The 14,255-nt window shown below is 40.5% G+C and overlaps 2 protein-coding genes across 4 annotated transcripts in view; one reads left to right on the top strand and one right to left on the bottom strand.

Moving 5' to 3' along the window:
• The first annotated feature begins 1,367 nt into the window (after positions 1-1,367).
• Positions 1,368-4,824, top strand: mad2l1 (MAD2 mitotic arrest deficient-like 1 (yeast)). Its single transcript, XM_022208240.2, has 5 exons — positions 1,368-1,527; positions 2,406-2,552; positions 2,711-2,831; positions 3,341-3,444; positions 4,151-4,824. The coding sequence occupies exons 1-5, from the start codon at positions 1,464-1,466 to the stop codon at positions 4,321-4,323; spliced, it is 609 nt and encodes a 202-aa protein (XP_022063932.1). The 5' UTR covers positions 1,368-1,463; the 3' UTR covers positions 4,324-4,824.
• The window catches only part of pde5ab (phosphodiesterase 5A, cGMP-specific, b), a 100,530-nt gene continuing 90,952 nt past the window's right edge, over positions 4,678-14,255 (bottom strand). For all 3 annotated transcript variants that reach the window (XM_051944050.1, XM_022208239.2, XM_022208236.2), the window contains exons 18-22: positions 13,746-13,823; positions 11,961-12,024; positions 8,203-8,277; positions 7,354-7,437; positions 4,678-7,253 (exon numbers count right to left, since the gene is read on the bottom strand). In XM_051944050.1, coding sequence (XP_051800010.1) covers positions 7,134-7,253; positions 7,354-7,437; positions 8,203-8,277; positions 11,961-12,024; positions 13,746-13,823 — 421 coding nt within the window. In that variant the 3' untranslated portion in view covers positions 4,678-7,133. The remainder of the gene's footprint in view (positions 7,254-7,353; positions 7,438-8,202; positions 8,278-11,960; positions 12,025-13,745; positions 13,824-14,255) is intronic.

Genomic DNA, 14,255 nt, shown 5'->3' on the forward strand with positions numbered 1-14,255 from the left:
GCTGATGAGACCAGCTGCAGTTGGAAAAGAAACTGTTCTTGATGGAGTGCAGCCTTTCAGCGTTTCTAAAGGTTTATGTCCGTGGTGGGAGAAGTCGACTACAATGTTTCTTGCTAACTTCAGGGTCCTGGAGGCGTGCAGGTCCTGGACGGATGGCAGATTGTCTGACAACGGCGGTCGGTCTTTGTCACTTGGCAGTGGAAGAAGAGTACCAGATGGTGATGAAGATGGACACAGGGATGACAGTGTAGAAGTACACTATCACTGTTTTGAGCAGGTTGAACCGAGATCACATCTTGAGGTTGATTCCTTTCTATAAGTTCCTTTGAGTTCAATGCAACTGATGCTGGCTCCAAAAATTCTTTACTCCAACTGACTCCCATTCAGTTTGTGCTACCTTGCCTCTAGAAATACTCAACTACATTTACCCATGTCCACAAAAGAACTGTTACTGTCACTTTATTTAAGCAGTAAGTTTAGATATTCTGGATTAATTCATAAGATAAGATAAACTTTATTGTTCCCACAGTGTGGAAAGTATATGGTACCTTTTCAGACAATATCTGTAATATTATTTGTCATTGGTCTATTATTGTGAACTTGTGCAAGATGGTTATATGTTATGTTTGGAATTTGTGAAGTGATATACATTTTAAACCTTTTTTGCACCAAAAAAAAAATCTGAATATTGTTTAAATGCACTTTAAAATCATTCTATTAAATAGACAGGACTGTACTGTTTGCTTACCTTTGTTTTGTGTTTTAGATATGGAAGGATTAGTGGTCCAGAAAGAGCAACAGCAGACAAGGGATGGAGGAGACTAAAAAGAGACACAAAATGAACACAAAGAGACTTAAAAAAAGATGTACAGTGGGAAAAAAAAACTCAACAATAACTCCCACGTTTGCAGTAATTTTGCGTCGTCTTCCATTTGAAGGTACTGTCTCTGTGTAAAAGCAGTGTGGCGACATAATATCTTGAGTATTGTTTTACATGCAGAGTTGAAGATATGGCTTGCAGGATATGCATCAACAGTATTGCAAACAATGGGACAGTCTTAAATAAAGGTAAAAGTATTTTCCTGACTAATATCAAAAACCAAATATGATGGAAGTGGAACTGAATGCTTTACAAATGTGCACCGATTTTTTTATCCAATTCTGCAAAAGGACTGTCATTCATATTGTTTTCAAATACAAGCTTAATAAAAAAAAGAGTATTTACTGAATTACACCTGTTGATAGAGAACATGATGGTGAGCATGGCTTGGTGCACTCTGCCCTCTAGCGACGCAAAATATCAAGCGCAACGTCATACGTCATCAACAGTGAGACGGAAAACTCCACGCATGCGCAAGAGCGTGAAGCTGACAATTTTCAAACTGGACGGCGGGTAGTTGAAGCCGACAGAGAAAAAAAAATACAAGGGTTCTTTGTTTAAAATATACCTAGAAGTGTTAAAAATGACCAGCACGTTGAAAGGAATCACTCTGAAGGGAAGTGCGGAGCTTGTGGCCGACTTTTTCTGTAAGTATTCGTGTTGTGTTTTCGCTTCGGAGACCGTTTTGAACGCCTTTGACACGCAGGCATGCCGAGCTAACATGCTATATGCTACCTGTGTACTGAAGCTTTGGTGTACTCACCACAACAAGCGGCGATCCGGAGTTCTAGCTGAAAATAACGTGTTCGGTGGAAGAGGTTTGGAAGGTTTAAGCCCAGCTTTTGGTTGCATCCCACGACCTTTAAAACTGTTCTTGCTGAACTTACTCTGGCGTTAAAGCGTGGTCACGATACAGTGCACCGCCCACCGCGGACTGCTCTGCGGAGGAAATCGAACTTAACAAGACATTTCATTAAGATTACACTGTGTTTGACACTGTTTTCTGCATTATATATCCTAAATTCAATAAAGGTCAGGAATGTTAAAGGAGAGATAGTCCAATATCTGGGTGTTTTTGCTATATAGGACTGCAGCTTTTCTAAATAGGTTTATGAGCGAGGTTTGGTTGCTTTCCGTTAGCTTGTTGAAGCCAGAGGCAGCTGTGACAAAGGTTTGTTTAATGTCCCATCTAAATTGACACACTTGGAACTCAAAACTGTGTGACACACAACATAAAACTGGTATTTAACTGCTTATTTTGTTAAAACTAATTTAGTTGTATGTATTTTGCACATGCAATGTTGAATATAATGTAAATAAAATAGTTTCAAATGCATAAGAATATATTTTTCAGGTGTTCCAGCACTCATACCGTGTTTTTGATAGTTCTCAGTCACACTTTGCTACATACTTTTTCTGTATTTCACCCTTTGAATCCTCTTTTCTGCCTAACTGCTTTGCTTCTGTTTGCTTTTCGCCGAGTTTCCATCTTACCTGAACGATTCGATTCTTTCTTCCTCCACAGCGTTTGGCATCAACAGCATCCTGTACCAGCGGGGAATCTATCCTCCAGAAACCTTCGGCAGAGTCACCCACTACGACATGAGCCTCCAGGTCACCACCGATGCCAAGCTGAAGACCTACCTGACCAACGTGGTGTCTCAACTCAAAGGTAGCGAGCTGATTCCTTAAAACTCCACCAGATTTTTTTGTTTTATTGCCAATTAGCCAAAAAAATATGTCGGCCATTGAATGATTGTGCATCTTTTGTAAGAGACGACCTGAAATCACTCCTTTTACTAACTAATTATCTGCAATTCTGTGTTGCAGAGTGGCTGTTTGAGTGCACGGTGCAGAAGCTGGTGTTGGTGATCACATGTCTGGAGACCAACGAGGTGCTGGAGAGATGGCAGTTTGACATCGAGTGTGACAAGTCGGCAAAGGAGAGCAGGTCGGTTCCTCTGCTAGATTCAGAAAGTACAGAAAGTGTGCTTTATGCCTGGGGTTGAATGATGGACTGTAATGAGGATTTTCTGTGGATTTGCCACTTTTCAAAGGAGTCACTACATGTTGGTTGTTTGGGTTGCGTTCCAATCAAATCCCAGTAGATGACATGTCGTACTTGTCGGTCTGATTGTGGTGATTTTCTGTATTTTTCTCCCCTGTTTGCCAGAACAGCACACTACAGTTCTGAGCTGAGCCTCCCTTTTCTGTTGGAAACCTTCCTCTGAGATTCTCCTCCATGTTGACACGATTCATTCATCTTTTCTGTAGCTTCGTCAGCTACACAATCATGCTGCCAGCCCCTAATTTAATTTAAACCAGTGTTTGTAGCGAGGCCCGTTTCATGCCGACATTTGTAAAGCCGCTCAGACGCTGGCAGCCAATCGCAACAAAACAAGCTTGTCCTAGTTTGTTGGTGACTATTGGGTCATAACTGAGTTCTCCTGTGTTCCCCAGCGCTCCCAGAGAGAAGTCCATTAAGACCATCCAGGACGAGATCCGCTCCGTCATCAGACAGATTACAGCTACGGTGACCTTCCTGCCGCTGCTGGAGACACCATGTGAGTAACTGGAGCAGGACTCATTTTAGTTCAGGGGCCGGACCAGTACAATCACAGCATGAATAACGATGACCGGACTTAAAAAAGGAGACACAAAACGTCAAAAGCAAGAAACAAAATGACCAAAAATGAGGCAAATGACACGAAACAACAAAACAAAAAGGAGACAAAAAATTAAACAAAAAAGTTACAAATCAACCCAAAAGTGGTCAAACAACAAAACGAGATAAAATTACACAGATGACTCAAAATAAAATACAAAAACAAAACAGCAAATGAGAAAAGTCAAAGGAATAAAGGTAAATAAACAACAAAAGCAAGACAAAATATTCCAAAAATGAGATAAAACGAAAGCCAGAAACAAGACAAAAACAAAGTACAACACGACAAAAACAGGAGACAAGCGATAAGTCAGACGAAAAAGAATAAAAAAACAACAAAAGCAAGACAACATATTACAAAACTGAGACACAAAACGATTAAAGAATAAATAGCAATCTAGTATTTTACTTTATGATCAAAACAACTTGTCATGGTTGAGAAATTGTTTTAAATTTACAGTTCATGTCTTCTCTGTAATTTTTACGCTTTGAGGGCTGGATTGGACCCTCTGGAGGGCCAACTAGATTATTTTGCTCCGGAGCCTTTTGTACTGAAGTTTGTTGGTTCTGGTTGATAATTCTGACCTATTTTCCTTCTATTCCAGGTGCCTTTGACCTCCTCGTCTACACAGACAAAGACCTGGTAGTTCCAGAAAAGTGGGAGGAGTCTGGGCCGCAGATCATCGACCAATCAGAGGAGGTGCGTCTGCGCTCCTTCACCACCTCCATCCACAAGGTGAACAGCATGGTGGCATACAAGAGGACCGACTCGGTTTAAACCTTCAAACCATAAGAGCTGTACATAGCACCAACCACCACCTCTAGTAGAAACCAGTAGACTTTACACTGCCGTCCTGATCTCCCCCTCTCTGTCCACGCTGATGTAAATATTTCTCATTTCCAGCATTTATCTATTATTTTCTCTATTGCTCCACTGTCTCTCAAGTTAGAAGACAGTGGTTTATACGTTGAACTTTTTTAAAAGAAAAAGTCGTAAATAAATATCTTTTGCTTTTTTTCCCCATTCAGTTTGTGGTTGTGGTTTTATTGCTTCTTGACCAGCAGGTGGCAGCGCAGCATAGAGCTCACCGTGACCTTATAGCACAGAACAACACACAGAAGACAGAGAAAATAAGCATTATTCTTTAATGGGACACAGCATTCACTCTGCTCACAGTGTTCAGTGGTGTCGACAGTTGCAGATGTGGAACACCTCCTTCATTATCGTACCGTATTATCAGCATATTATGTCACCACCTTATCTAAAAAAAAAACAGAACATCTGACTCCCTCTGGTGTAAATGCCCTCCTATGTACATGCAGGAAACCAAAGATTCTCTGAGACCCAAGCAGTGAGGAACTAGTTTTTAGTCAAAGAAGCACAGAGGTCAGACTACAGGCACATGTATTACGGTCCTGGAGACGTATTCAAAGTACAAAACACAACCACAGGTACAAATGAGCTTCGTGAGCGTCTGCAAAAGTGCTTTCAGACGAGGCCGTTCGTTGCCGGCATCTGTTACTGTGCGTACCGAGCGCTACAGCTTTGTAAAACCGTGTGAAGTGATCTGAATGGTGGCAGAAGTAAACGACAGACGTCTTTTAGTCCCTACGTGAAAAAAAATCTGGACGTGTTTTTTAAAGCAGGAGGTGAAATCTTGTCTTTTCATGGACAACGCACCTCATTTTTTTTCCTGTAGCGAATGAAGCTGGTTCAGTTTTCTAGTAAATGGTTTCCAATACCCAAAAGCTGACCTTTTGTGGAATTTCAATCCCGCTCATTCTACACTTTTATGCACCAAAAGCAATGAAACGGCTCTGCATTTGCAACCTTTGGCTTCTTGAGTAAAGTCGGTGAAAAAACATCCCTCGAAGTAAGATATCAAAAGCAGTTTTTGTATCTACAGTAGCATCAAAATCCATGAAGCTCCTCCTGACAGGTTTCATTTGAATGACTTGTAGAGGCCTGTATTTCCTGACTAACAGTTCTCTCGTGGGTTTTTAAATCGTCTGCTGGTGGTCGTGACCTCTCAGATATTCAACTCTGTGGGCTGAAGCGGATCACCAGAACTTTAGACGTTAGCATTAGCCTGTCTGGTTTAAAGCAGCACAGCCACATGTACTGACTGTTAGTTACAGCAAAACCACGCTCAAAGCACAAAACGGGATTCACACACCCAGAACAGAGGGTTGCTTTGAATTAATCTGCAGGTTTAGGTCTCTAGAAGCCTGGTTTCAATTTGTTCCATCAAACTGTTAGCATCCGGATAACTATTCTGCCTCCTCTGTGCTCTATAAACAGTTTCCTTTATCCTTTCTGATGTTGCACTGTCCTTAAAGGTGCGTCAGGTCTTTTTTTTTTTTTTTTTTTACAGTAGTTCCATGTCTTTAGCATTTTTAAATTTGAGGACTTGAGCTACTTTAGGTGTCAGGTCCACCTTTTTTGCTGTTTGAGTGTGATTTGAATAACTTGTCAGCATTTAGCCCAGACACATTCTGCGTTCCAATGCGAACAGAAACCCTTCTGAATGTGGTAGAAGAATCTTTTGAGACGATCTTTTTTTGCGAAGTCCGATACGCTTGATGACGGATCAATTTAAGTCGCGTATATGAACACTGTCGGGTCAGGCTGCCCACGATTGAACAGAAACAGTCCTCCATCATTCACTTTGTAAAAACTGGGGTGGAAAAAAGGCATTAATGGATGCAGAGAGATGCCGATGAATAAAAATAGGTTCTTTCTTTAATTAGTGAATTGGTCCTATTTTATAACAACAAGGCAGTGGAAACATCTAGACCTATTTCCCTTTGAAACTTCAGGTCTAGTCTTTGGCTCTTTTACATTTTGAGAAAAAGAAATATCTAATCGTCAGACAACACAATACAGTACATTTCCAAATGTCATCTGAAAGAGTTTTCCCAAATAAAGCAGAGATGGGATTTTTTTTTCCGAGTATGAAAACTACATTTTCCTATATAAAGAATTGTGTGCTCTTGACAAAAGGATGACCTTACAATATAGATACTCTAATAAATATATTAAACAAAAATAAATATGCAATAGTCAAGACAATGAGTGAAAAAAATGTTCGAAAGACTCAAACCCATGTAATGTGTGCGTGTGCTGTGAACAAAGACATTTAACCAAGCTTATCAGATCGTTGTGACACTATGTAAAGTATATCGCAAGTACAGTATCTTGATCCCACTGGAATGGTGCTGACCTCTAAGGATCTGTGAAAGCCACTCTGTGCAAAAATAAAAATGGCTATGCTAATAAATATAGCTTAGTGCTGACTCTGTTATTATCTCTGGTGAGGTGACGGACAGAATAGTGACGACAGGTCTCGCAAACTTCGATGAAAGGAGCGTGACTCCAGAAACAGCGGTGTCATGTGATGGATATCTGCAGGCCAGATATTTCACTGTCACACCAAACCTTGTGTAGGAAATGAAAATATTCTCTCACTTGCAGTGCACACAGCATGTTACTTATCCACTCTAGGTATCATGCTAAGTTCATGAAAGTTCGTGAGACCCGGTTGGACAGGGAGAACCTCGGGAGTTGGTGTTGAGACCCAAACTGGATCACACCAAGCCGTTGACCAGCCCCTTCTCGCACTCCTCGGCCAAGCGCTTCCAATGCTGCCGGTTCTTCTGACATCCTTCCAGCAATGGTGAGCAATACTCTGACATGCCTGCCAAGGTCTGCGACAGTGACAAACACGTTTCAGCAAGTAGGGAATATTACGATGAACTCAATGCAGGATGAGTTTTGCAGAGACAGAAGCCACAATGACTGAATTACCTCATATAACTGAATGCAGATGGCGTCAATGAAGGACACCTGCATGCTGGGGATCTTATCTCTCTTCTCACGATTCATTAGATCCTAAAAAAAAGATTGGAACTGCATCAGATGAATACAAAATGTCTTGAAATAGCATTAGCTAAAACAGGGCAAAAAATGGGTCCATCTATATTAAATGGACACATTCTACGGTGCCATGATTTCTGCAGCATTTTTTTTTTTTTTTTTATTTCAGCCGTCGGAAATGATACTATGACTGAGCAGCCTTAGTGGAGTGTTAGCCATCCATCGCATGATAGAATGACGTCATTATACAAATTATTAGCACGTATGATTAGAACCAGTGATCTTCTGATTGAAAAACAATGAAATAATTATTGAAGTAGTCAGAGAATTTTCAATTCATTCATTTATTATGAATTGGTTATTTGTTACAGCTCTAAACAGAGACACAAAAATTAAGAAAACTGTAGGGTTTTTTTTAAAATTTTGATGTCTTTAATTCAGAGTCACAAATACCAGGTTTTTTTTGGTCGTGTGGTCCTAAGAAAAGGTTAGAAAGGGTGAAAGGTCCCAGATGTGGCTGAAGAACTAGAAATAAACACCTAAACATTGAGTGTAAAATCATGCATTTAATTGTGGATTCAGTAGAGGAAACTAAATATTTGAAGACCTTCAGCATAACTCTTGAGTGAGTTGCAGTGTCATTTGATTTGATGAGAAGGCATATTAAGAGAGGACCTGAAATGAATCCCTGAGGCACACCACAACTTACATTATAATTCTTAGAAGAGGAATCATCCCATATAAATCAAAATAACCCCTGGAGTGATACACAGTACTTACAATAGGCTCAATGTTGAGCTCTCTCCTCTCCTTATCGCCCTGTTCAAAGAACTCAGTGGCAACCAGCTCAGCAATCTGCATCAGAGAGAACAGGCAGATGAGTTTATATCGAATTTTTAACCAGAAAACTTCAAAACAACAGAAATCTTCACTCTGTGGTGGAATGAATTTCAGTGGAAGCCTTTTAATAAACATCCTAGGAGGTTGACTTTGTGGAGAAGGCTGGGAAATCCCACCATGGAGAAGACAAAATGCCATTCCACAACTTTAATACTGAGAAAATAACTGGGAAAGAATGAGACAGACCGGGAATACATGGTAAAACGGCGTACGTGATGGCTGGAAGGAAAAAGAAAGCCCATAAAAACAAATGGTAGAAACAACAAGAAGTCTGCCAAAGGAGACACACTAAGTTAACGTTCTCCGTCTGTTTACAGAGAGGTAAATGAGATCTGACCGCAGCCTCGGGCTCCAGTTAGTATCACTGTGTGCGTTGAAGCCATCTGCAGCTCTTGATTGAGTCGGTAATCAAGCCTCAGTGCTGTGGAGCTGCAGGGGGGGAGGACTCAGCCTGAGAGAGCTTATTATAGCTGACTAAAACCAACAGTACGCATGAAGTGCACATTAACCAGTGAGGCTAAGTAATTTTGTCTTTATTTACTCAGCCTCCTATCAGTCAAAACAATCAAAGTTTTTATGTCCACACAGCGGAATGTGCTAGCTCCAAGTCAGAGAAAGCTTCGTTACACTTCCAACAACAGCAACAAAGATGGATTTATGGAGGTTTTTCAAACTGTTGGTTTTGGAAGATGCTTGCACACACTCAGGCCATATGTTCATGACCGGTATTTTAAAGCCTTGCTTGGTTCTTTGGTCATCTAAGGCCAACGACATCAAGACCAAGTGGAAGGAATGTGAATCTTGAAGAATAATAATGGGATATTACAACTCTTATGACTCCTATGACCAGAGATAAAAATGCAAACAGTGTGTGAGTCTGATAGTGACTGTCTTGTGTTAAAAAAAACAGAAAAAACTCATGGGTCTCAGTTGGGTCTTGGCAACATTTGGCGCTCGGACCCTAATAAAAGTTTTGGGAAGTCTGTGAGGACATCGCCTCTATGAATAAGTCATTCTTCCAACAGCTGTTTACAGACATGTTACTTCAGGTTTAATTCACTATATCGCAATTCCAGTGTGACAGAAGTTTGCATACACTAAATTTCTTGTACATTCATGGCTTGGCAGCTCCTCATTGGCTTACTGACATCCTTTGAATCGGTGGGAGGAGCACTTACGGATGTATTTTAAAGCTTCTATGGTTGACATCATGGGAAAATCAAGACGATAAAAACCCATGTTGAACCTCCAAAAGGGGCAATTTCCAGATACCTGAAGGCACCATGGTCCTCTGTAGAAACTCTAGTAATGAATGTACTGTTGTCTGCTGGTCACAAAACTGGTCAAACGCTCTGTAAAGCTGAGGACAACGTAGAGTCAGGTGACGGTTTCCTTTGGGTTTGTCGCTATGTGTGGTGCCAATAACACTACAGGTCGTCATCTGATCAGCTGTTGATGTAAAACTATGGATTGGTGCAGCTTTAATCTGTTCAACTCGCTCTATTGCAGTAGTATTAGCGTGCATTTTGCAGTAGAACTATCAGTAGGCCTACCAATCAGCTATCGGCTCATCCAGACTATCAGCTATCTACTAAATACATTGCTTTAGTGCGTGTCAGTTTTGCCAAAAAGCTAAAAAAAAGTGTGTCTTTGCAGAAGACAAGACAAAAAGGCAAGAAGTTCTCCCTGAAGTTCCAGCAGACGAGAAGCACAATTTTGTTAATGAGATCTGGATGTGTGTGTCGGTGTGTGTTTGCGTGAACAGATTTGCATGTGTATGCATGTTTACTGGGCCGAATGATGATTACAGGCGTCATCTGAGGACAGGGGCCCAGCTGCTTTAAATAATGAGCATTCAACTTATCACAACACACACACATATAATCCAGAACATGTGCCTGCTGAAGCTGCCTGTGTGCTTGTGGTTCCTAACAAGCTGCAGACTAACGAAGGTCACCGGAGAGATAAAACAGCGAGGACACAGCTCTCAGATGGGTGAGAACAAAGATGAATCGAGTGTGTGTGTGAAAGAGAGAAAGAGGTTGCGTTTAGAAGAGACTGAGAAATGACAGAATCCAGGATGAAAGAGAGACAACATCGCGAGGCACAAACGCCGCATGCAGAAATCTTGGCGCGTGTTGGTGTCACTGCAGGTCTTTCTCATTAGTTTTCAAAGGTGAGAAACTGACTGCACAGAGGCCTGAAAGCGAAATATATCAAAAGGTTTCAAGCCGGCGTTCTTTCCTCTGTCAGCAGGTAAAGATTTAGTCTTCAAAGGACTAATTCTGTCATTTAACCCCCTGAACTGCAAAACCCACAGGCAGGTTACTTTATTTCAAAAATTGCCAAAATATCACAATTTATCAGAGTAACAAGCTGTACAACATGAAAATTCATCAGATTTGTTCGTGGTTCTGTCAGCAAAAATAACCTAATCTAAGCTTAAAATCATGATATTTAATCAAAATCCCTCTATTCTACATGTCTCAATCAAAACATTTGCCTTAAATGAACTGTTTGCACCAGATCCTGTAGAAAACTAAACAATTCTGCACATCTTGGTGCTACCAAGAAGCCATGAGTGGCTCAACTGTGACCAACAAGTGAACTGCAGGCTGCGTTTACATCGTTGTGACCCTTAAATGCATAAGCGATTGGACTTTACACTCCATAAGTGGGTCAAAAATGTGAGAATCTATGTGTTTTAGCCTTGAAAATTAAATTACAAAAACTTTTCATCACAAAGATATTCCAAAAAAACAACATCACCGAGTCATTTTGATCAGCTTAATTTGAATAGAAACAGACAAAATTAGCAGCCTGATGCTAAGTTAGCAGCTAAAAAGTTAGATAACCAGTACCAAAATGAGCAAAAGGAGACAAAATATCAGACTTACATTCACCAGGTGTACAAACAACTCAAAATGAACGATAATGTTGCTTCGTCATTACTGGACACGCTAACATACGACTCTTTGCTAATGTGCTAGCTGTAACAACCTAATAAGATGAAGCTCTAGATCCCCCAGCTATTTAGCACTACACTCCTGCACACTGGTAACACAGTCAGACTCACAACAGACAGTTTTAAAGAAAAAGGATCAATGATGCAGAACAGGAAGTACAAACAATCCTTTTCCTTCTGACAGGTTGTAGAAGATGTGGACGTATTATGAACTAAAGAGGTCTGGTTTGCTGACTTCTTTCTAACCCCACATCAACACGTTTTCTCATCTCTATTTATGACCATTCAGAGAACTCAAACTCTAGCTTGGGAACCACTTGACTTAAGTAGCTAACTGTAATTAAAGCAGCTCAGGAGTTATTGTACTGAAACGCTGCTTACACATTGATGGATGGGTCTACCTTTGCTACAACCATTAATTTACCTGATATAACTTCTATACAAATGGCTTAAGTAGGGTTTTAATGGAGAAATTGTAATATTCAAGACTTTCTATTTCTATGTAGTGACGCTTTGACTTTAACTTGAGTAAAGCATGCTTTTCCCAACTAACTTCCCCTCCTGTATGTGACAGTTAGCACTGAATACTGTTAAGTCCTCATACTTCCACTCATTATCTTGCAGTTTGGAAGTCGCTTTAAACGGTATATAAGGGTGAATAGCATTTATTTACCCTTTTCTGCACTGGCCAGGGCTTCGTGATGGCCGAGATGTCACATGCAGTCATCAGCATTGACCTGAAGGGGGCGACACAGGGACACTGAACAGAAGCTCCTCGTAGCATCATCACATAACAACTTTGTGGTGCTGAAAGTTGAGCATGAGTATGTTTAGTGTGTTTAATATCATCTAATTGCGTGTCAGAAACTTGTCTGCAAGTTGGTAGGAAAGCATCATAAATTACACAAACATGTTTAAATGATAATAAAAACTTCTACGTTTTGGGAAATGCTTGTTTGTACTCGAGAAAAACTGAAATGAGAAACTGAATATCAGTTTGATGTTGGCATGTTGAAGATATAGACGGAGTCAGGACATGGTTCAACATCTGTTTGGGTAGACAGGAACGCAAATGAGCTGTGAAAGCGCATAGCCGATTAATTATTGTTCTACAAGATTTTGACCGCCTAGTTTTCTGGGGTTGGGGTTTACAAGAGTCAATTTATTCCATTGGCTGGATACTTTGATGACTCTTCAGAGGCAAAGCAGTCAACAAAAGCAGGAGTAACAAGGTAACTTCAGGTTCATCTTGGTTGTTCTGATTACGATCGAGACAACAGATTAACGTGTGAAAAGCACCACCTACTGACCAATCTACTTTCCTGGAAAATTCAATAAATATTCTTCAATGATTTCATGGAACTTAGAGAACAGATAATGAGACGCTCTGTTGGGAAGGCAACAGTTTTTAAAGTCTGTCTAAACCCTGACAAGCGCAGATATAATAAAAAATATAGATCATCAGTAGAAATGTAATCCTGAAACAGAGACTGATTAAAGCTCTAAAGTCCTAGATTTGTTGACCTTATAAGAATTGCAGGAAGTCTCCTCACAGGTTTGAATCATGTTTTAATGTTATTTACTCGCTTTCCAGACTGTTTTAAATCACCAGAGTTGTAGCTGAAAGAACCTGGCTAAAATTGTTCTTACACCATAAGAATATATCCAAACAAGACATAAATGCAATCAAATATACAATTATATATAGTTAGATCTGCTTGTGGAAGGGCAATGATATTGGTAAGCATGTTAATTTATACAAGTTTTTACCAGCTTCCCATCCTGCATTGGCTCCTTTTAAATGGCCTGTATTGTATTTTTTAATGTCTCAGACTGGCTTAAGATTAAAGATCTGTCCATATTTGCGGCTAGTTTAGAAACCTGGGTGAAGCTCATGACCATCTTTGTGTGCTCGCTTGGCATGACTGCTGTTGTGTGGTTTAGCATTTAAAATTAGCTTGATTAAAATGAGGTGGATTGATGTGACAAAAGCTTAAATAGCGAAGATGAAGCTAGTTAGAGTCAGTTGTTTGCTTTCATTGTTAGCCATCTGTGTGGTGGGCCCGGGCGACTTTTTGAGCAGACTTTAGCATCTTTCCATTGACACTTGTTGGCAGAACTGGTTATTTGTCTCAACTGTTTATTGATGAAACAACAGATTTCGGTAGATTTGATACCACTGTGATTGCACAGATACCAAAACCTCAACCTGTGATCTCCAAGCATATCTGGAAACCGATTGTAGAACTGATGCTTCCTAGGTTAAAGCTGAACCGTTATTTGTCAGGCAAGACTCGCATCAACACAGCTATTGTTAGAGATGTTAGCTGGTTTACTTTGTGATCTTTGGACAGAGCTGCCTCTCCCTGTTTCCTGTCTTCATGCTAAGCTAGGCTAACCGACTCCCTCAGTGTTCCAAAATGTCAGACTGTGGAGCAAGCATTATTTTTATATTCACCTCAGCAAGTCTCTGTGATGTTCGTCCTCCCAAACAAACTGGCTGTTCTTGGTGAGCTCAAAGAACTCCCCTCGCCTCCTGATAACACACACACACAGAGGTAGTACAATGACAAAGCAAGTAATTATCCTCATATATAATCCACTTAGCCCCCTAACCGCCCACTGTCTAGACGGCAAGAGGGACGAGATAAGAGCTGAAATCACGGAGGCAGATGAATGAAAAGAAGCGAAAAAGACAGCATGAAAAGGAAAAAGAGAGGAATTAAATGCACTGAGAGATTCTTCCATTAAAACATTTTCCGTTGCTTTTTAAAGTGTGTGTTTTAGCAGCAGTGCTCCTAAGTACACACAGTTCAAGCATCGCTGAGAGTTCTGCTGTCTGTTTGCTTCGCTGCATAATTGTGAGCTGCCTTGGGACCGCAGATGTAAATTAGCTTAGTGTGTCATAAAGGAACGATTTATGAGTGCACAAAGACAAAGTTTGAAAGTGCAAACATTTCATTACATG

The sequence above is a fragment of the Acanthochromis polyacanthus genome, chromosome 23, assembly GCF_021347895.1.
Source record: "Acanthochromis polyacanthus isolate Apoly-LR-REF ecotype Palm Island chromosome 23, KAUST_Apoly_ChrSc, whole genome shotgun sequence".
Classification (NCBI taxonomy): Eukaryota; Metazoa; Chordata; class Actinopteri; family Pomacentridae; genus Acanthochromis; species Acanthochromis polyacanthus.

Excerpts from the sequence above, each read along its gene's own strand:
- mad2l1 (XM_022208240.2), top strand. The coding sequence starts at position 1,464 with ATGACCAGCACGTTGAAAGGAATCACTCTGAAGGGAAGTGCGGAGCTT. Across the intron at positions 2,553-2,710 it reads CGTGGTGTCTCAACTCAAAG|AGTGGCTGTTTGAGTGCACG; the intron begins GTAGCGAGCTGA and ends TCTGTGTTGCAG. Across the intron at positions 3,445-4,150 it reads GCCGCTGCTGGAGACACCAT|GTGCCTTTGACCTCCTCGTC; the intron begins GTGAGTAACTGG and ends CTTCTATTCCAG.